Source organism: Mus caroli, chromosome 16 (genome assembly GCF_900094665.2).
Source record: "Mus caroli chromosome 16, CAROLI_EIJ_v1.1, whole genome shotgun sequence".
Classification (NCBI taxonomy): domain Eukaryota; kingdom Metazoa; phylum Chordata; class Mammalia; order Rodentia; family Muridae; genus Mus; species Mus caroli.
In genome coordinates this window covers 919,316-941,910 of record NC_034585.1, presented here as the reverse complement: position 1 = coordinate 941,910, position 22,595 = coordinate 919,316, and the positions used below count along the sequence as shown (strand labels likewise).

General features: G+C 50.0%; 1 protein-coding gene and 1 pseudogene across 1 annotated transcript in view; both read left to right on the top strand.

Annotated features, from left to right (window-relative positions):
• Nucleotides 1–22,595, top strand: part of Coro7 (coronin 7) — a 54,805-nt gene that overhangs the window by 8,160 nt on the left and 24,050 nt on the right. The window contains exons 4-9 of the mRNA XM_021185519.1: nucleotides 1,418–1,488; nucleotides 1,948–2,131; nucleotides 2,981–3,057; nucleotides 11,545–11,595; nucleotides 17,886–17,972; nucleotides 18,428–18,510. Of these exons, the coding sequence (XP_021041178.1) occupies nucleotides 1,418–1,488; nucleotides 1,948–2,131; nucleotides 2,981–3,057; nucleotides 11,545–11,595; nucleotides 17,886–17,972; nucleotides 18,428–18,510 (553 nt within the window). The remainder of the gene's footprint in view (nucleotides 1–1,417; nucleotides 1,489–1,947; nucleotides 2,132–2,980; nucleotides 3,058–11,544; nucleotides 11,596–17,885; nucleotides 17,973–18,427; nucleotides 18,511–22,595) is intronic.
• On the top strand, nucleotides 3,973–4,947 carry LOC110311940 (annotated as a pseudogene).

Here is a 22,595-nt window from a genome sequence, read left to right as displayed (position 1 = left end):
AATACCCATATGACTGCTCACAAGCATCTGGAACTCTAGTTCCAGGGAACCTAACATCTTCTGTCCTCTGTGGCAATCAGTCATGCAAGTGGTGTACAAACATACATGTAGGCAAAACACCCACGTGCCAGACAAAATGAATTAAGAAAGAAAGAAACAGGCCATCACTGGGAAGAGAGGCCCTTGGTCTTGCAAACTTTATCTGCCCCAGTGCAGGGGAGCACCAGGGCCAAGAAGTGGGAGTGGGGGGGTAGGGGAGCAGGGGCGGGGGGTATAGGGAACTTTCGGGATAGCATTTGAAATGTAAATNAAGAAAATATCTAATAAAAATTGAAAGAAAGAAAGACAGAAAGAGAGGGAGGGAGAGAGAGAAAGAGAAAGAGAAGGAAAGAGAGAAAGAAAGGGCTGGAGAGATGGCTTACTGGTTAAGAGCACTGACTGCTCTTCTGAAGGTCCTGAGTTCAAATTCCAGGAACCACATGGTGGCTCACAACCATCCATAACGAGATCTGACTCCATCCTCTGGAGTGTCTGAAGACAGCTACAGTGTACTTACATAGAATAAATAAATAAATATTTTTTAAAAAGAAAGAAAGAGAGAGAGAGAAACAAACTGGTCAGAAAGACTCTGTACTATACTGTGTGATTCTGCATGAAGGCACAGAGTAGGGCCATCAAACGTTTTCTATAAAGTTCAAGGGAGTTTGTATGTTAGTCTGCCAAGATTTCTGCCCCAAGTACTCAACTCTGGGTAGCAGTTGCATGGAAGTAGTAGAGGGTGTGCTTAGCACACACAATGCCCTGGGTTTGATCCTCAACACTTAAAAAAAAAAGAAAAGAAGCTGGGTAGTAGTGGTGCACACTTTTATCTCAGTACCCAGGAGGCAGAGGCAGATGGATCTCTCTGAGTTTGAAGCCAGCCTAGTCTACTGAACAAGTTCCAGGACAGCCAGGGATACACAGTGAAACCCCATCTCAAAAAACAAACAACAACAGCAAAACCTCCAAAGGTACGTAACGTGCAGTTTGTTGCTAGAAGCAACACAGACCACACACATGGTAGAGCTATACTCTAATATAATTACAGAAAGAGCAGCCAAAGGACTCACCAGGATATATGTTGTAGGAAGAGACCTAGATGTGTCTAGAAAGAATGTGGCTTATTAATGTGGGTGAAAGTGATGCCGGGCAGTGGTGGCACACGCCTTTAATCCCAGCACTTGGGAGGCAGAGGCAGGTGGATTTCTGAGTTCGAGGCCAGCCTGGTCTACAGAGTGAGTTCCAGGACAGCCAGGGCTATACAGAGAAACCCTGACTAGGAAAAAACAAAAAAGAAAGTGACAGTACTGGAACTCTGTAGGGAGCGCATTGGGTCTGAAAGGGATATTCAGCACGTCTGATTGCTTCTCCCACACAGACCTGGTCACTGACCTGGACTTCTCACCCTTTGATGACTTCCTCCTGGCCTCCGGTTCAGCTGATAGGACGGTGAGTGGGGCTGGTTCCAAGAGCTGCCTATGACCCACCCCTTACACCCTGGGGTCTCCAAGCAGCCCTGGCTTCTGTTTATGCCCTTGCTCGCCACAAGTGCCTTCTCAGAGCTGCTGCTGTGATCTGCCCTTACAGTAGATGATTGCCCTGGGGGGAGCAGGCTAGGGTGGTGTGTGAGGCCAAAGGGGAGTTCAGAACCCATGCCCTGACTCACAGCCCATCCTTGCTGTTCTCTGATCACGTCCTATGCTTCCTGAGTTGGGCTCTCTCCCTCTCCATGGCAAGATATGTGGTTACCTAACTCCAGCAGCTAAGGCAGGTGAGACACCTTGTCCTCTTGTGGACAGGCCTTGTTTCAGCATGGGACCTTTCTGCTAGGACCAGGATAGCTTTGGGCAGGTCTGGCTATTGTAGTGTCTCTCAGCACCTGGATCGTAAACTCGATCTTTCTTTCAGATAAAGCTCTGGCGTCTGTCTGGCACTGGAGAAGGGCTTCCCTCTGTGCCTGGAGTGGTGCTGGGTCCTGAGGAGCTGCCCGTGGAGGTACTGCAGTTCCACCCCACTGTAGACGGTGTTCTGGTGAGCACAGCTGGCAAGACTGTGAAGGTCTGGGATGTAGCCAAGCAGCAGCCCCTGACAGGTACGGTCGGTCACTCTGGAAGGGCTCCCCTTCTCTGGCAGCCCCTGTCTAGACAGCCCTCCCTTCTCTATTGGTGTTTTTGGTAGTGTTTAAAAAAAAAAGTAATCCCAGCACTTGGGAGGCAGAGGCAGGCGGATTTCTGAGTTCAAGGCCAGCCTGGTCTACAGAGTGAGTTCCAGGACAGCCAGGGCTACACANAGAAACCCTGTCTTAAAAAACNAAAAAAAAAAAAAAATCAAGGATGGGGTACAACTCAATGGTGAGTGCTTGCTTGCCTTGCATTTCTGAGGTCCTGGGTTCCATCCCCAACCACCTACAAAAGATGACTAGCATAGGGTATACATTCTAAAGCCTTATAATGAGTAGTATATCACTGTCCGCTTCCAGCAGGCATCTATTGTACTCCAAACCCCCAAACTACAGAAGGAGGAGGGAGCTGGAAAGCAGTGGTGGTGGCAGTGCCGGGGTTGGGGATGTGTTAGAGCCAGCAAATGTACCTGGGAAATGAGAGCCACGCTGGGGAGCAGGGAATCTCGGAAGCTTTTTCCTGAGGGGGTGGGAGACCAGGCTGGCCTTTGCCCACTGAGTACTGGGATTAAAGGTATGCAGCAGCCTCGGAGGGTTATCAAATAGAGGCATATCCTGGTGAGGGCAGGCTTAAAGAAGGAAGCCTATAGATGCATCTGTAGCATGTCTGGATAAAGCTGCTGTCCCCACCCCCTGCAGGCTGAAAGACCATCATTGCTGCTGACTTTGCAACTGGGGTTGCCCCAAGGCAGGCCTCCCCTCACCTACTCCCCTGATGCTGCCCTCACCCCCTGGTGCTTAACCTTGGCTGTTTTCCTGCAGAGTTGGAGGCCCACACGGACCTGGTGCAGAGTGCTGCTTGGAGCCGGGATGGAGCCATTGTGGGCACAGCATGTAAGGTAAGCAGGCAGCAAGCAGTCTTTTTTTTTTTTTTTTTAAAGATTTATTTATTTATTATATGTAAGTACACTGTAGCTGTCTTCAGACACTCCAGAGGAGGGAGTCAGATCTCGTTATGGATGGTTGTGAGCCATCATGTGGTTGCTGGGATTTGAACTCTAGACCTTCGGAACAGCAGTCGGGTGCTCTTACCCACTGAGCCATCTCATCAGCCCGCAAGCAGTCTTAAAACGTCATGTGGGGCTGGTGTGATCAGCCTTGTATGCTTAACAATATGGGCTGAAGAGCCAAGTCAGGATTGGCATTTTGTTTTGTTTTGTTTTGTTTTGTTTTTTCGAGACAGGGTTTCTCTGTGTAGTCCTGGCTGTCCTGGAACTCACTTTGTGGACCAGGCTGGCCTTAAACTTAGAAATCTGCCTGCCTCTGCTTCCCGAGTGCTGGGACTAAAGGCGTGGCGCCACCACCTAGGTCCTAGGGATTGGCATTTTTGAGCTCCCTGCTCCATCAGAGGCCCCACTAGAGGGGCTTGAGGAAAGTTCATGCTGCCTCCTGCTGGCCTGTGCCGTTTGGTTTGACTTTGCCTATGAGCAAAGCCATATCAGCTGCCCGAATAGTTTATCCAAATAGCCTTCTGTAACATCCAACTTGCTTCAAGGACAGTACAGATAACTGGGCAGATATGACCTGTAACTTAACCTCTGAAAGGGACATAGTGCTTTGAACTGATCAGATTGGTCATAGGGATATGGCCTCAGCCAGAGGCAGAGGATGAAAACCCTGGAGAGTTCATTCCCGGGGCAGGAATGGCAGAGTGAGCGTGTGTCTGTGGAACATTTGGAGACACTGCCGAGCCTTCAGGAGTAAGAGCTGGTGGTCTTGCGGTGGCAGTGAACAGGAAGGAAGGTTAGGGCCTGAGGGGTGGGTAGCCTGCTGTATCTTGCAAGGCAAAGTTAGATGGAGAGCTTCCTCTTCAGGAAAACACCAAATGGCGGATTACGCCGGTGCAGTGGGAGGGCCAGGAGGACCCGGGGGCCCAGGATTAGGAGGCCACAGCGGCGGCTTCTGTGGAGGATTCGGCAGCGGTCTTAGGGGCCTCGGTCATGGCCGAGGCCGTGGCCGTGGTCGAGGCCGCGGGGCTCGTAGAGGTAAAGCTGAAGACAAGGAGTGGATCCCCGTCACCAAGCTGGGCCGCCTGGTTAAGGACATGAAGATCAAGTCCTTGGAGGAGATCTACCTGTTCTCCCTGCCCTTAATTAAGGAGTCTGAGATCATTGACTTCTTCCTGGGTGCATCCCTAAAGGATAAGGTTCTGAAAACCATGCCAGTGCAGAAGCAGACTCGGGCTGGCCAGCGGACCAGGTTCAAGGCATTCATCTCTATTGGGGACTACAATGGTCACGTTGGTCTTGGTGTTAAGTGCTCCAAGGAGGTTGCCACTGCCATCTGAGGGACCATCATCTTGGCCAAGCTTTCCATCGTCCCTGTGTGGAGAGGCTACTGGGGGAATAAGATTTGCAAGCCCCACACTGTTCCATGCAAGGTGATAGGCCGCTGTGGCTCTGTGCTAGTGCGTCTCATCCCTGCCCCCAGGGGGCACTGGCATTGTCTCTGCTCCTGTGCCCAAGAAGCTCCAGATGATGGCTGGCATAGATGACTGCTACACTTCAGCCAGAGGCTGCACTGCCACCCTGGGCAACTTTGCTAAGGCTACCTTTGATGCCATCTCCAAGACTTACAGCTACCTGACCCCCGACCTCTGGAAAGAGATTGTGTTCACCAAGTCTCCTTATCAGGAATTCACTGATCATCTTGTGAAAACCCACACCAGAGTCTCTGTTCAGAGGACCCAGGCTCCAGCTGTGGCTACTACATAAGGATTTTGTACAAGAAAAATAAAAGAATTAAGTCTGCTAAACAAAAAAAGTTAGATGGAGAAAGCCAAGCCCAGGAGACTCACGCTAGTTCCCCACAGGAAGACATTTCCTCTCTGTACCCAGAGCTCATAGCTGTTTCCCAGGCAGAAGGCACAGTAAAGTTATGAGCTTATAAAGTGACCCGTGCTCCTTCCCCTCTTTTCCAGACCTAGGTGTGCTACCTGTGGGGATGTACCATCTCTTCCAGGCTGGCCCCTAGCACATGCTAGGACTAGAAGGTACCTTGATCATGTGCCACTTCTGCTTTCCTTTGCTGGAAAGGTGTCTTGAGACCCTGGGAGGAAGTATTAGCTTTACTGATATAGTACTGATAGCAGGAGGCTGCCCCTTATGACCACAGGCTGGGTGGAGATGCCCAGAGTGGTAGGTAAGCTCACCCCATGAGACAGAGTCAGAGCCCCTCTTTGCCAGCAGTTGTAGACTAGGCTTTGGCCCAACAGCTTTTTGCTGTTGCTGCTTGTGCTGCCAAAATGGCATGACATTTTCCATCAGGGGTATCTGAGTCCTGTCTTACCACTGCTAAAGCAGGGCAGCTCAGCCTCCTCTCTGAGCACTCAGGCCAATCCTAATGACTGAGAGAAGAAAACAGAGCCACTAGAGGGCGCACAACCATCACACATGGCAGGCTTGGCTGCTGTGAGCGCAAGGCCAGCCTGCTCTGAACCTGGTTTGCACCCAGCCTTAAACTGTTAGACTTAGTGGTTCTCTGTGGAGTTTGTTGCCTCCCTCTGAGGGAAGCTGCTGGGACCTGGTCATTGCTCAGTGGACCTTGTTTGCACAGGTCACAAAGCTGGTCAGTGGTGGGGTTAGCATTTGAATGTATGCATGCAGCTCTCCTCAGCAGTTGTAGCCCTGCTGAGTGAGAAGTGTTTTCTCTCCAGTTTAGGAACTTTCCATCTCCCATCCTGTTCGTCCTTGTGGCTGTTTCCCCCATTCTGAATCTCTAACATTCTTCTCTGCCCTCTGCTGTCACTGTTGTGCTCACCCTTACTCTGCCTCTCCTCCTCGTCCTCCTCCTCCTCCTCTTCGTGGCTGATCCCATGTCGCATGGCCCCAGGAGCCCTGACTGTTGGGGGCAATGCTGCTCAGGACCCAAGCCCCAAACTGTGCTTGGTGCAGAACAAAGTGCAGTTGCGAAATCTTTTCCAGAAGACCTTGGGCCTCCCTGACTGCCCTAGCAGACCTAGGTACCCAGCCCTGTCTAGCCACTATGTGCCTCCTGCAGCTCAGTTTTGCCCTCTGCTCCTCCATCTCCCCTATCTGCTTCACTGTGTGTCTTCCCCTCACACCACGCACCAGCAAGCCTGTCTCAGCATCTTGATGGGATTTTCCACCTTGTCTCGTACTTGTCTTTTGAGCTTCAACTAAGGTTTCTTCCAGGCTTTTTTGTGAGTCTCCGGCTGGAGACCACAGCCCTTTGCTGTGAACTTCGTCCTTACTGGAACTGGCTGTTCACTGTTCCATCTCAAGCACAGACGCCAGCTGTGCACAGAGCAAGCATTAACTCGGCTTCCCTTATATTTGACCTTTTATTCATTTATTGATATGTTTTAAGATCTGGTTTTGTTAGGCTGGGCGTGGTGGTGCACGCCTTTAATCCCAGCATTCGGGAGGCAGAGGCAGGCGGATTTCTGAGTTCGAGGCCAGCCTGGTCTACAATGTGAGTTCCAGGACAGCCAGGACTATACAGAGAAACCCTGTTCCAAAAAAAAAAAAAAAAAAAAAAAAAAAAAAAATCTGTTTTTGTTTGCATATTTTGGTTTTTTATGTGTATATGTGTTTTGTCTGTATGTGTGTCTGTGTACCTTATAGGTGCCTGGTGCCCATGGATCCCTGGAACTGGAGTTACAGATGGTTGTAAACAGATATGTGTGTGCTGGGAATTGAACTTGAGTCCTCTGGAATAATATCCAGTGCTCTAAACTGCTGAGCCATCTCTCTAGCACCCTCAAAATATATTCTGAGGCAGGGTCTCAGGTTATAGTTTAAGCCTTAGTCTGTAGCTCAAGCTGCCCTGTAACTTCACTTACATAATCCAAGTTGGTACCAGAGTCCAAGTGATCTGCTTCCACTTTCTGACCACCAGGATTATAGGTGCGAGTCACCCTTCTTGGCAGTTTTAGTTTTATTTAACAGACTGTTTTGTAGAGGAGATATAGCAGGAAATACAGAAAGTTCATATGCTTCCCCCCCACACCAACTTCCTTTGTCACCTTGTTGTGTGGGATGAATCGTTTGAGTTGGGTTCTTACCACACACCCCTGACTGACCTGGAGCTGGCTCCATAGCGCATCAGATGGACCTCATGGGCAGCCGCCTGCCTCTGACCTGGAGCTGGCTCCAGAGATCAGACAGACCTCATGGGCAGCCGCCTGCCTCTGACCTGGAGCTGGCTCCATAGATCACACTGACCTCATGGGGCAGCCGCCTGCCTCTGACCTGGAGCTGGCTCCAGAGATCAGACGGACCTCATGGGCAGCCGCCTGCCTCTGACCTGGAGCTGGCTCTAGAGATCACACTGACCTCATGGGCAGCTGCCTGCCTCTGACCTGGAGCTGGCTCCATCGATCACACTGACCTCACGGACAGCCGCCTGCCTCTGCCTCCTGAGTGTTGGGGTTAAAGGTGTGTGCCTCCATGCTCAGATCTGTTACTGTAGTTTATATAACCCAGGCCGACCTTGAATTTGGAAACCTACTGCCTCAGCCTCGCAAGTGCTGGGATCACCAAAGTATCTCAGGCCTGCTTCTCCTTACTACCTTGTGCATTAGTTAGATACATTGTTACAATTATATAAACATTGATGAATTATTAGAAGCTGAAGTCCAGTTTTCATGAGGTTGTTTGCTGATGTGTTTCCATGTTGGAGAGGGGTGTGCAGTACATGTAGACCGGACATTGGTGACTTTCTCTATCACTGTCCACCTTTCCCCCAGTATATATTCATTTTCTTATTTTCTTTTCTGTGTAAGAGTTTTGCCTGCATATTTGTATGCTCAGCAGTGCATGCTTGGTGCTCATGGAGGTCAGAAGAGGGCAATGGACCCCTGCAGTTGGAGTCAGCAATGGTTGTGAACTACCATGAGAGCTGGGGATTGTTGAACCTGGTCCTCTTTGACATCGATAAGAGCACTTAACTACTGAGTCAGCATTTCACGCCCCCAAACCGGGCATGATGCATGCTTTTATTCCCAGCAGTCCTGAGGCAGAGGCAGGGAGGTCTCTCCAAGTTCAAAGCCAGCCTGGTCTACATAGTGAATCCCAGGACAATTAGGGCTAATATAGAGAGACCTTGTCTTTAAAAACTGAAAAGAAAGAAGTTATTTTGTGCTTGTGCCACGGTACACAAGTTGGGTAGGTCAGAGGATGACTTTATGGAGTCAGTTTCCTCCTCCCACCTGTACTATGGTTCCAGGATTCAAACTCAGATCTTCAGGCTTACACGGTATCTTAGTTAGGGTTGCTATTGCTGAGATAGAATACCGCCTTCAAAAGCGACCTGGGAGGACACTCATTACATCTCACTTGTAGGTCACACGCATCACTAAGGGGAGTCAGGAGTAACTCAGGGCAGGGACTATCACAGAAGCCATGGAGGGTGCTGCTTGCTTCCTGACTTGCTCTTCATGGCTTGTTCAGACTGCTTTCTTACACCATCCAGGACGATGTACCCAGAGGAGGCACCACCCCCAGTGAGTTGGGCCCTCCCATGAGAATCATTAGTCAAGAGAATTACCTACAGGAAATCTGATGGGAGACTTTTCTCAAATGAGGTAGTTCTTCCCATGTAACTCTTGCTTGTGTTGAGTTGACTAAAAACCCAACCAGGATCCATAGCAAGTACCTTTATCAGCATGCTGAGCCATCTCACCAACCCCTCTACCCCATTTTATTTATTTAGGTGGGGTCTCACTCTGTAGCCTTGGCTGGTGTCTTAGTTAGGGTTTTACTGCTGTGAACAGACACTATGACCAAGGCAAGTCTTATAAAGGACTACATTTAATTGGGGCTGGCTTACAGGCTCAGAGATTCAGTCCATTATCATCAAGGTGGGAACATGGTGACATTTAGGCAGGCATGGTGCAAGAGGAGCTGAAAGTTCTACATCTTCATCTAAAGGCTACTAGCAACAGACTGACTTCCAGGCAGCTAGGATAAGGGTCTTAAAGCCCATTCCCACAGTGACACACCTACTCCAATAAGGCCACACCTCCAAATAGTGCCACTCCCTGAGCCAAGCATATGCAAACCATCCCAGCTGGTCTGGGGCTCACTGTGTAGAACCACTGTGCCCAGCCCATCCATCACTGTCTGTCTCAGTGAACCTAAAGCTTACCAATTGGCTAACCTGGATCTTTCTGCCTCCATCTTCTGGTGCTTGGATTATAGATGTGCATTGCTGTGCCTGGTTTCCTATGGGGTACTAGTGACCTAAACTCGGAGCCTCAAGCTTGGACAGCAATAGCTTTACTCATCCAAACTGATTTTATATCCATAAAAATGGACTATCCAATCGTTAGTTTCTATCTTTGGTTTCTTTCATCGGTGTTTGTAGCTCACCTCATGTTTTGTGGATACTTACTTTGTAAGATTTATAAATAAGCATTTCATTTCCTTGCTGCTGATGCAAGTGGTGATGTTTTAAATTTGTAAGTCTGAGTATCATTTTTCAAAATATGAAAACAGGCATCTGTGTTGATGGAAACAAAGCTGAACTGTACTAAAATATAGAAAGGAAATGCGGCTGGCCTCCACTTCCTTACCCCTCACACCCAGCATTAACTCACTGGTCTGAGTTCAGTCTTTTCTCTCTGCTTAACTCCAAAAGTGTCTAAGAGCATGATCACTCAAATGGAGATTTATATTTATTATAACCATAGTAGACTCACACCATGGCATGTTATCTTCAACTCCCTCTTTGCACCTAACAATTCACTATGGCCAAACCTATGAATAGTGAGTAGAAACTCTACTGAATTGTTTTTTCTTTGAGTTGTTGATCCCAGGATCTTTTGTATGTTTGCATGCTAGGTCTGGGCTTTATTACTGAGCTTCACGGCCAGGCATACATGCCAGCTTTTATGCATTTGTGCTTGGGCGTGTTGATAGCATGTAGACACCCAGATCATCTTGCAGAAATAGGACCTGTATATAGGGCATGAGCATTTGTCTTTTTTCATCTGAGCCCTCAGGTAATCATGATCGGTTGGTGCACTGAAAGAATGGTTAGGAAAGATTAGCTTTTTTAATGTTTAATAATCCTTTAGGGCTGGTGAGATGGCTCAGTAGGTAAGAGCACCCGACTGCTCTTCCGAAGGTCCAAAGTTCAAATCCCAGCAACCACATGGTGGCTCACAACCACCTGTAATGAGATCTGATGGCCTCTTCTGGTGCATCTGAAGACAGCTACAGTGTACTTACATATAATAAATAAATTTTAAAAAATCCTTTAATCTGGGCTGAAGAGATGGTTTAGCAGTTAAGAGCACTGACTGCTCTTCCAGAGGTCCTGAGTTCAATTCCCAGCAACCACATGGTGGCTCACAACCATCTGTAATGGGATTGATACCCTCTTCTGGTGTGTCTGAAGACGCAGTGCCTTCAGAGGCCAGTTGGATGGTTATAAATGGTTGTTAGCCACTATGTGGATGCTGGAAATTAAACCCAGGTCCTCTGGTAAAGGAGCCATTACTTTTAACCACTGAGCCATGTCTCTAGCCCTCCCCTACTTTATTTTGTGAGATAGTGTCTCTTACCGAACCTGGGTCTCTTTGTTTTGGGTAGGCTGGCTAGCAGTGAAAGCTGAGTGCCCTTCTGTTCATGCTCCATGGCTAGGCTTACTGATGCACACCTCGTTTTATGTAAGCACTGGGACTAAACTCAGGTCCACATGCTTGCATGGCACACAGTATCAACTGAACCATCTCTCCAGTCTCAGGATGAAGTTCTTCAAGTGCAGAAGTAACATCTTTGCATAGGACCTGTCTCAAAGAAGAAAGAAAAAGCGAAAGAAAGAAAGAAAGAAAGAAAGAAAGAAAGAAAGAAAGAAAGAAAGAAAGAAAGAAAGAAAGAAAAGGCAAAAGAAAGAAAGAGAACAGAAAGGCTGTGGAGAGGGCATACATGTGATTTGTCTGATAGATAATAATGATTAAGAAGGTGGAGGATAAGCTGGGCAGTGGTGGTGCACACCTTAATTCCCAGCACTTGGGAGGCAGAGGCAGGTGGATTTCTGAGTTCAAGGCCAGCCTGGTCTACAGAGTGAGTTCCAAGACAGCCAGAGCTACACAGAGAAACCCTGTCTCAAAAACCTAAATAAATAAATAAATAAATTTTTAAAAAGGTGGAGTGTTGTTGTTGAATATAATCTTCTGGGAGTCTGGGCAGGAGGGGACCTTCCAGGTAAGAAGGAAGTAAGCTCTGTTCTTTGGAGCGCGTCTGTGTAATACAGGACTCACTGAGAGCCTGTAGTGTGAAGGCAGGCTGCCCCCCCGCCCCCCCCAGCAACCCTCCGGTTAACTGTATCATTTGGTTCTTTCTCTCTTCTTCATTTAGGACAAGCAGCTTCGGATCTTTGACCCCAGAGCAAGAACCCAGGCTTCTCAGGTGAGTTGTGTGCACAGTGCTGCGTAAACACCCTACCCAGGATGAGGACCACACAGTCCAGCATGTGAGAGACCTGGCAGTGGCAACAGCTGCTGCCGGAGTTCAGGGTGCAGAGGCCTGATGTCTGGGTCCTTGTAAGGGCCTAGCTTTGATCACAGGGTGGGACCCAGCCAGGCTGCCCACAGACAGTCATTCCCTGACTGCAGAATGTAATTTGAGATTTCAGTTTCCTCCCCTCCTTTGATACCCATCTTTCCTTTCTCAGCATGGTCAGCAGAGACCAGCTACTTAGGAGTCAGAAAGAATCTTCAATTCATCACTTTCTGTATCTAGGTCTTTTAGTAAGCCATGGGATGGACTCATGTCCCATTCCTACTAAACCTGGGGACTGTAGGTATTTTGTTATTCTCTGTTTACTTGGTGCCTGGAGGCCACATTGTCATGATTTCCAAATGAGGCAACAGGCATAGGGCCACTGGAGAGTCATTTATTTCTCAGACTGAGACCCCTGTAGACAGCAATCAGCTAGCCACACATCTGGCCTTGCCCCTGATGTTGCTGAAGGTTCTCTGTTCGGGAGGGCTTGGTGTTTGTCCTGAGAAACTGGCTTACAGATTAGGACTCAGTTTTCCATGAGGCCCTAAGCAGAGGGACTGTGGTGGGAAGACTGTTCTAGAAGTCATTGGAGGGGATCGAGGGAAGGCGAGAGCTGGCTCTAGAAACCATCTGGAAGGTCCAGAGGAGAGGCAGGCGTTTACACAAAAGTCCCCTGGGCTGTGGGGACGCTAGAGAGTGGTAGGCAAGGAGGGAGACCAGTGAATTTCTATTTCTAGTTCCTCTCTCTTTCAAGAGTTTTTTTTTTCAAGGATTTATTTATTTATCTTGTATATGTGAGTACACTGTCTTCAGACACACTAGAAGAGGGCATCAGATCTCATTACAGATGGTTGTGAGCCACCATGTGGTTGCTGGGAATTGAACTCAGGACCTCTAAAAGAACAGCCAGTGCTCTTAACCACTGAGCCATCTCTCCAGCCCCTCTCTTTCAAGATTTATTTATTTTTGTGTGTTGGGGGGGTAGGGGGAGGGAGAGAGAGGGAGAAGGGAAGAGGGACGGGGAGAGAGAGAGGGAAGGAGAGGGAGGGGAAGAGGGGGGCAGACTGTGTGTACACATATATACATGGGTGCCCACTGAAGACAGACAGGAGATTGGCTGCCTAGAGCTGGAGTTGCAGGTGGTTGTGCGACACCTGTTGTGGGTGCTGGGAACTCTGCCCAGACCCTCCGGGGCTGAGCCATCTTTTCTGGCCTCTCTCTTTTGCTCTCTCGCATGTTGCCCCAGCTGGTATTCTATGTACACCATGAACTTAGGCAATCCACCTGCTTCTGCCTCCTGGTGCTGGAATTAAAGGTGTGCACCACCATACTTGGTAGTTTTATATTTCTTTTCTTTTTAAAAAAATTATTGTCACATATATGTATATATAACTAAAACAGTTATATATATGTATATATATAAAACACACACACACATGTGAGCTGTCTAACATGAGTACTGCAAGCCAAATTGGGATCCTCTGCAAGACAATCATGCACATTTAACCCCGAACCGTCTCTAACTCTAAGATTTCTATTTTTTTTTTTTTTTTTTTTTTTTTTTTTTTTTTTTTTTTTTTTTTTTTTTTTTTTTTTTTTTTTTTTTTTTTTTTTTTTTTTTTTTTTGGTTTTTTCGAGACCGGGTTTCTCTGTATAGTCCTGGCTGTCCTGGAACTCACTTTGTAGACCAGGCTGGCCTCGAACTCAGAAATCCGCCTGCCTCTGCCTCCCAAGTGCTGGGATTAAAGGCGTGCGCCACCACGCCCGGCTCTATTTTTTTTGAAAAAGGATAGTTTAAGAAAAAAAAAAAACTTTTATTTTATTTTATTTTTTGTTTTTGTTTTTCTCGAGACAGGGTTTCTCTGTAGTCCTGTCTGTCCTGGCTGTCCTGGAACTCACTCTGTAGACCAGGCTGGCCTGGAACTCAGTGCTGGGATTAAAGGCGTGAGCCACCATGCTCAGCACACTTTTATCTTATGGGTATGAGTATTGTCCACATATGTCTGTGGCACCCCATGCATACCTGATTCCCTCCTAGGCCAGAAGAGAGCATCAGACCCTCTGGGATTGAATACAGAGAGTTAGGAGCCACCATGTAGATGCTGGGAATCCAATCCCTGTGGGGTCCTCTAGATAAGTAGCCAGTGCTCTAGACAGCTAAGCCATCTCTTCAGCCCTAAGAGATGAACCAGAATGTGATGAGGCTTTGCCCACCCCCCACCCCCGGGGAGGTGTAGTACAAGCTCTTGTTTCCTAGTAAAGACCTAGGCCCATCGTAATCGGCTTCCTCTTGTTCTGAGGACTGGTTCCCCATGGGAAGTTAAGGATAGCCTGGGGCATCCCTTCATCCTCAAAAATCTGTTCACATGGTACATTGTGCCAAAAGAGGCCCCACTGGATAGAATTGCAGAGAGCCAAAGTTGGCCACACCTTAGCCCCATGTCCCTGCTGATCCCATCCCAGGGTTATTTGAATCTCAGGGTGATGTAGGCTTTCTCTGATCTCTAAGCTTTAGATGTCCCCAGATTTGTTTTAAGGTAAGATAGAAGCCCCTTTAAGGGTGACTTGCCCAGGGTTTGGGGGCACAACACCTGTACTCACGCCTACCCGGCCAAATCCTTTAGTTTTTTTCCTTCTCCATTCTCCTTCCTTTCCAGTGGCCTCTTTCCAGCCTGCCTTCTCCCCCATTCCCCTCCCCTTTCCCTTCCCTCCTACGCCTCCCTAACACCCCACAGAGGTGGTCTGTGAGTGAGGCTGAGGTGGAGCTGCTGTGGCTGCTAGCCAAGGGGCTCCAAGTTGTTGAAGAAAACAGGCAGGCGTTGAGGACTGGGGGGACTGGGGGGGGGGCTGCAGGAGCCCCCTGGAGGGGCTTTAGCCAGGAGATCTGGGAAGAGCGTGGGCAGCTCCACTGGCCGCCAGGATGGTGCCTGTGCTTGGCTCTATGGGATGCGGGGGCAGCAGCAGGCCTGGAATGCTGCCCTCCAACCGTCCCTGCACACACCCCCCCCAACTTCCGCCCAGGGCATCTGGCCCACACCTGGCTTCTATTAGGAAAACCACGGCTGTCGGCCAGGGTGGTGAGAGCTGAGGGGCCAGCTCAGCAAGACTCCTTCTGAATGTGCTTTCTTTGAGTTCCCCCTTCCTGTCTAACAGGAGTCAAGGTGGGGGGGTGGATACAGTGTACTGCCCTGCATCCTCCTACCTGTGCCTGTTCTGGGCCTCTCCTCATCTGAACCCCATTGTCCCCAGAGATTGGAGGCTGTACATACCACTAGAGTTGTACTCAACTTTGCCCTGTTCCTCTAGGCACTTGGTCTTGGAGCAAATGACCCTTGGGTGGCTCCCTACTGGTTTTTGTTTTTGTTTTTGTTTTGTTTTTTTGAGACAGGGTTTCTCTGTGTAGCCCTGGCTGTCCTGGAACTCACTTTGTAGACCAGGCTGGCCTCAAACTCAGAAATCCGCCTGCCTCTGCCTCCCAAGTGCTGGGATTAAAGGCATGTGCCACCACCGCCCAGCTCCCTACTGTATTTTATACCCCTACTTAGTTTTAACTTTTTTCAAGATAGGGTTTCTCTGTTTAGCTCTGTCCTGGAACTGGCTCTCTGTCCAGGCTGGCCTTTGACTCATAGATCCACCTGCCTCTGCCTCCTGAGTAGTAGGATTAAAGAAAGGCAAGCACCACCGCTAAGCTGGTTTTTGTGTTTGAGACAGGGCCTCATGTAGCCTAGGCTTGTCTTGAACTTACTACACAGCTGAGTCTGGTCTTGAACTTCTGATCTTCCTGCCTTTGGCTTAATTTTATTTTTGAGATGAAGAAGTCCCCACTGTCACTGGCCTAGGACCCAGAAGTCTCTCTGAGTGCCCCTTAGACTCTCTGCTGTTCCTTAAGACAGAGCTTAGGGTAGAGGCGAGCAAGGCCCTGAAGCCATTGCCAATCCAGAGAAGCAGCAGCTCTTATTTTTAAAGTATTTATTTGTATATATATGAATGTTCTGCGTGTATGTAAGTGGGACTGGATTACGGATGGCTGTGAGCTGCCATGTGGGTTCTGGGACCCAGGCTTGTGTCCTCTGGAGAAGCAGTAGTACCCTTAACCTCTGAGCAATGTCATGCTCTTGAGTTTGAACAATGATGGCTGTCAGTGGTGAGGACTCAAGACCTGAATTAGGGGCAGGAAAGGTCAGGACAAGCCCTCTTATATGCCTTTTGGACGATGCTTTCTAACTACCTCCTAATGTCAAGATGCTGGCTAAAGAGGAAGGTGGTGGTAGTGTCATCGTGGCTTATATAGTGATTCCCTATTTCAAAACTAGAGCTGAGGAGAAGGAGGAGAGTCAGCCAAGAACCACGTAGGTATCTGCCGGTAGTTGTAGTTGCTGAAGAAATCACCCCCACCCCCCACCCCGGGAGAAGTTCCCTTCCAGTCTCTGCAGTGCTAGCTCTGTGCAAACAAAACATCATTTATAGTGTTTTCAGATACATTCTGTGCCCTGTTACCTTGTAAAATGCATATCTGTAGCTGAATGTGGTGGTGCACATCTGAAAACAAGTAAATCCAGCACTTAGGAGGCTGTAGCAGAAAATCAAGTGTTCAAGATCAGCCTGGACTAGACTTGGCAAGACCCTGTCTCAAAAAATGTGTGCCCCCCCCCCATTCAAACAGCAAAATATAGGTTCAGTGCTGGGCATTTAGGAGATTTTAATACTTAGTCCTTGAAGTAAATGTCCAGGGATGATGTCTTTGTGCTTCTCACAACCTTCATTTTCTCTGTGGCACTTAATAGCCGCAGCAGTGGAGTTACCCCGTTTAGTCTTCTTGGCCTCCTGGTGTGTAAATGTCCCATGGACTTAGGAACTGGACCTGCTTTGTCTCCTGTGTCTCCTGCTCCTAGCACAGCATATTCACATTGCTTGTCTTTGAAACCTGTCCTACCCCACTGTGAGCTCCTAGCACAGCTTTTGCCATGGCAAGCCTCACGTGCTTGTTAAATGTGAGCGAGTGAGTGAGATGCAAACCAGTTACAAACCATCCAGTTTCCACCTCACAAGGGATTCTGCACACTCGTGAGGAACAAGAGCTCACACACCACTTCTGACCCATAATAGTGAGTGTGTCAGCTGTGGGGCTGGCCAATGGCTTCACCTTTGTCCTGACCCTTAAGCCCCTCTTACATGGAGAGAGAAGTGTGGGGCCTTAGTTCTCAGGCTCTAACTCCAACTTCCTGTGTCACTGCGGCTGGGTGGGCGGGAATAGTGGGAAAAGCCCCTTGAAGGACAGGCAGAGCATTCCCAGTGGTCTCCCACGCTGGGGTCAGCCTCTGTGTGCTGGGGAGGGGGCCCAGGGACAGCTTCTCCAAGATGCTTCCGTCCCTCGTTCATTCCCAAGGACAAGATCGTGGGAAGTTTGGAGGAGGCTGGCCACATTTGGGTGAGCTATTTTTGGTAACAGGGTCCTTGTCTCAGGCTCTAGGGGCCAGGGTGACTGGGAGAGAGCTGTTTGCATTTCCTCTGGCCCCTGGATTCCCTCCTGCCAGGGCCCAAGGGGGACAGGACCATTTGCTCTGCCTGTTATGTGAACTTCTTCCTTTCTTGAGGCCTCTAGCCTTCCTGTCTGTCAGATGCTCCAACACCCTGAAGGGCCACCAGGGGCACTGCTTTACCCTTCCCAGGATGCTACCCTGAGCTTGGCCCCAGGCCCTCCCTCTGGCCTACTGACAGGAGGCAGAAATAATCCCTCTAATCCTATGATTTGCACGGGGCTTTTCTCAAGGCCCAGTCCTTCTGTGTATGCTCTCAGTTGATCCTCTAGGCAGCCCCAAGGAGTGGGTGGCACGGGCACTGTAAGCCTCATTTACAAGTGAGAAGATGAGCTCAGTAGAGGGTGTGCATTCCCCAGGTTCATACAGCTCCCAAATGAGGACCCTCAGCCATCAGCTTCCTTGGGGTACCTACAGAGGTGGCCCCACCACACCAGCCCTCTCAGAAGGAGGGAGAATGAAGCTGAGCCTGCTGTCCCCTGCATGCAGGGACCCTCAAGGCTCTTCCTGTGATTCCTGTGGCCTTCAGGACCTCCCCTGTTCTCTGTGGGTGCTCAGACAAGTAGGCACAGAACATCTGAGCTCCCAGCCACTCAAGAGATCCTTGTCCCCAACAGGGGGCCCTGGTGGCTCAGTGCTGTCTCTTGTCTTTTGCAGAGCACACAGGCCCATGAGAACAACAGAGACATCCGGTTGGCGTGGACAGGCATTCAAGAGCACCTTGTATCCACTGGATTCAACCAGGTAGTGGTTCCTCAAGCACTCATGGTACTGCCAGCCAGGAGCTTGTCTAGTCCTTTAGGCCCTTGCTTCAAGAACGTTGGGTGAGGCCATTGGGAGGTGAGGTGCAGACAGCCAGTTATAGGCCTGTCCATATACGGCCTGACTGCAGCTGGGTCTCAGGGCCCCAGGGAACTGAGGGCTTTAGAAAACTGGCAGATTCCATTTGCAGTAGCTAAGCTTGACCTCTGGAGCCATGGCGGGCCCCATAGGGACCAGAGTCCATGGAGGGAAACGCCCCTTGTCCTTGGTCACCTAAAAGTTCTTAAAGGGGCAGGGCAGGAAATGAAACCCAAACTCTCCTTCCTTGCCATGACTCCCTTGTGCTCTGGGGCAGTGGCTATGCCAGGCTGCACCCTCGGGCACTAGGTTCCCGAAGTAGGGAGACCCCTCTGAGCCTTGCTCTGGCTTCCCCACAGATGCGTGAGCGAGAAGCGAAGCTCTGGGATACCCGGCTCTTCAGCAGTGCCTTGGCCTCCGTCACCCTGGACACCTCTCCTGGGTAGGACTTTTGACAGACTGGGAGCTGGGAGCCTAGTGTTTAGAAGGTGTCCCAAGTGACCACTAGTGGTGGCCCCCTGACATTGAGGCTGGCTGATCCCTAGAGAGTGACAGATGCTGAGCCTGGGCTGGTCCTGGGCCCAACCCTCCAGGATCCCCAGCTTCTCCAGCAGGTGGTGCTGAGGCAGTCCTAAATGGGCCAGTACATGAACTCTGTCAGGCATGTAGTCTCCTGGCCGTGGGCACACTTCACTCTCTAGGGGTTCATTTAAGTGTGTTTTTAAATTTAGGGTAGGGGTTATGACCTTGAAAATGTGGGGGGGGGGGCGGGTGACAGGAATGAGCGTGGTTTTTGCTGTGGATGTTTTCATGGAGCTGAGGGCTCCATGAAGGATACTTGAGGTTGTGGTAGGAAGAGAGACACTAATAGATATGAGATCTGAGATGCTGTTTGCCCGTGTGTGTGGCAGCTACAGGTGGGCTTGCAGTCTACTGACATATGTGTAAGAAGCTTGCTTGAGACCTGCCTCACATATGTTCCCAGACAGCACAGGAGGGTAATGTGTGCTTATGCTCTCATTCTTCCCTCCCTGCCTCCCAGAAGAGCGTGGAAGAGAGTTTATGACTCTTCCTGGTGGGATCCCTGGTCAGGCTGAGCAACTTTGTGGAGAAATGGCCTTGGTCTGTAATGGCTTATAAACCAGTCACTAGCAAGCTGGCACTTAGGATAAGCATTATATTCACAGTCTGCATGGCCGTCAAGAATAGCTGAGGAGAGGAAGCTTCTAAGAGGATCAGAGACTCTGACAGGCCAGGCATGGCTGCTGGGGACGGAGGGAGGGACTCAGTTCCAGCTCTGAAGCCATAGCTGTGACTAATGGAAGGGCTGTCCAGAGACCCGTCTAGATCCAGGGAATACTAGATCCAAGAAAGGCGTCCTGCCCTTCGCTATGTTGTCCAGCACATCCTTTGTAGGATGTCTCAGAACTGAAGAACCTGAATCACGAGGGACAAGGACTTCTCAAAGGCCCAGAAACAAGAGCACCATATGTGGGGTCAGGAAATGCTTGGGAAAGAAGTATTGTTTATGCCCTCAGAGAATGAGGTGTGGTCAGGGAGATCCTACCCTCTAATGGATGAGGAGAAGACAGGATGTTTGTTTTGTTTTTCGAGACAGGGTTTCTCTGGGTAGCCCTGGCTGTCCTGGAACTCACTCTGTAGACCAGGCTGGCCTCAAACTCAGAGATCCACCTGCCTCTGCCTCCCAAGTGCTGGGATTAAAGGAGTGTGCCACCACGCCTGACTTGGTGATATCTATTTAGAGTGAAGAAGGCAAAGCTGAGGCATATTCAGGGTCAGGAGCTAGGTCTCAAGAAAAAGGTATCATCAAGATGGCCATGCCCTGGAGGAGACAGAGGTGCTGGCCTTGGGGCTGCACAACCAGAGTTTGTCTTGTCCATCCACCCCAGGCCTGGCACTGTCCTTCCTAGCATCTTATCTTCCAGACACTCAAGCCAGATGACCTGTTTTCAGGCCTCCAGCAGAGGTGCTGTGGGGCCCCTGGCACCTTCAGTCCAGTATTCTTCACCTGCTACTTCCAGCCGATCAGCCTGTAGTGATGAGACTATTCCCTCCCCCACAGGGCATCTCCTGCCTAGCCTTAAGATGGCCCTTGGAAGAGTTAACCATGCCCAGACCCCATGGTGCCACTGGCCAGGGCTGACCCTGTAATTACAGCAGTTAAGAATAGCCTCGAAGGACCAACAAGGACTGGAATTTGTCAAATTACTCCCAGATGGGCTGTCAGGCCAGCATTCCTTCCCTCAGTCCCCCAGTTCTGGCCTATGCCCTGGCAAGCTGACACCCTTGGCAAGGGAGCTAGGACTCTCCAGCCTCCACAAACCTGGTAGACATTGGCACACGCCAGTATCCAGACTGTTGAGAGAGGTGGTAGGTCCCTATGTCCTCCTAGGCCTATCATAAAGCAGATCCCCTCCCCCATTTGTGAAGATGGAAGGTTTACAGAGTGCCAACTCTGGACACAGCCATAGGGGAGTTTGGCAGCTGTGTCTCCTTGCCACCCTTGATCTCTCTGTTATAGACTTTCCATCTTAGTTTAGGCAGAACAGTGTGTACTCACAAGAGCTACAGGGCTCAAGGGTCAGGCACGTGCCTTTCCCCACCAATCTCTGCCAAGGCCTTTGCATGGTTCCTGTCTCTGCACTTTCCTGGTCATTTCTAGAGTGTCTGTGAGGATCCTTGCACCGTGCAGAGTGGCAGAGCATTGCCAGGCTTCCTCATGCCTTGTGGAGGGCTCAGGCTGACATTTAGAGGATGTCTCAGCATTTCCCATGTACCAGATCCCAGGTTCAACATGGGGGGGGGGGTGCATGAGAGCAGAAAGTTCAGCAAAGCCCCTACTAAAGAGCAGCTTTGGTCCAAGAGGTGAGGAGAAATGCCTGCTTCATGTTCCTTGCTCCTGGGTGCACTGAGGTGCTGTATCTGTGAAGAATGTATGGAAGTGTGGGTGAACTACAAGTCCTGCTTTTTATAGCAAGAGAGTGAAGGCTCTCCCTGCAGCTGCTCACCTCGCCTTGCTGGAGACCAGGAAGCAGGTGTTAGGACCCCATCCATCTTGCCACTCACTATGAGCTGTTACTGTTGTCTCCCATGGGATATTCTTCTCCTCTTCCCTAAAGGAGATTGTGGCTTGGAACTTGAGTTTCCAAAGCTCTAAGGAACTGTGCTCCTGGTGAGAAGAGCCCAGATTTCCTCCCCACATCCGTCTGGTCTCACGCTGGGAGAATTACCTTCAGTGGAGGCTGGCATCTTGGTCTGGACCCCACCAGGGATGACATGATCTGGATATCTTTCTTGGAGGGCTCCTCCCCCTTCTCTAGGTCTTGCCATCCTACCCTGCCATCCCTCTAAGCCAGGTTTGCTTTGCAGCAAAAACATTTACTCGGCAGTCACCGCTCTTCAGCAGTGCCCCACAGGCCCACAAAGGCCCCTTTGATGGGGCTGCCGAGAGGGGCAGCCTCACCACGCCTACTGTCCTAATAGAACCCAGGCCTACAGGAAATCCACCTGGGCTGCTGCCGCCACACTGCAGCCTCAGTAGAAAGGAGTCCCACCCGGGCCAGTGCTACCACCTACTGCCACTCATGACCCACCATCCACCTCCTCCCTCTCCCAGAGCCTCAGCAGCCACTAATTGAATCCAGAGCCTCATGTGGCTCAGCCTGACTTGATGCTGACATCAACACCCCAAACCACAGGGCCTGTTCCCCAGGCCTGGCTGGGCCTCCTCCTTCCCTTCAGGGGTGAGACTTGGTACCAGGGCCATGACCCACAAGAAGACACTGATTGGCATCGCAGCCTGTGAGTGACTGGCTTCTGCTTTTGCTGGGCCCTTCTACTCTGCCAGGGCCCAACTCCTCTCTCAGCCCTAAGGGTAACAGACAAAGATGATCCATCAGTTTTTGGAGCTGCCCACACCCAGTCCAGGCTGCAGCTGTTCTTGAACCTAGTCTTGCTGCCCCCACAGCCTGTAGTCTTCCTAGGAAACAATCCTTTGGGGTTCTAGAATTGCCGGGCACATCCCAGAGCAGGAAGTTAAGGAATACCCAGGGCCACCAAACTTGGCACCGTCTGCAAGGCAGGCAGCCCTTTTAGCCCTGTCCTTACTGCTAATGTTCTGTCTGGCCCTCTTTTCCACCCACTGGGTTTCTTGCCTTGGTAATCCACATTTCCCCCACCACTGCCCTTCATTAAAGCTAGGCTTGTGCCAGAACAGTGTAGACAGCAGGAAGGAGCCAGGACACACATACCTAGCCAGCCTAAGACTCTGTGGTCCAGTCTGGAAGCCACCTGGTCCCAGGATCAGCCGTTGTTAGGCTCTAGAATGAGGAAGCTCCAGGCTGTCTTCTCTAGTTGAAGATAGTGGACTGTGCTTTCAGAATACCCAAGGAGGATGTGACCTCCCTTTGTGCTCTGGGTTTTCTATGAGCCCCTTCCTGCTTTGTACATTAAGCCCCGTGGTTCCTGCTGGCAGAAGACGAGGCCTAGCCTAGGGTAAGCTACCCT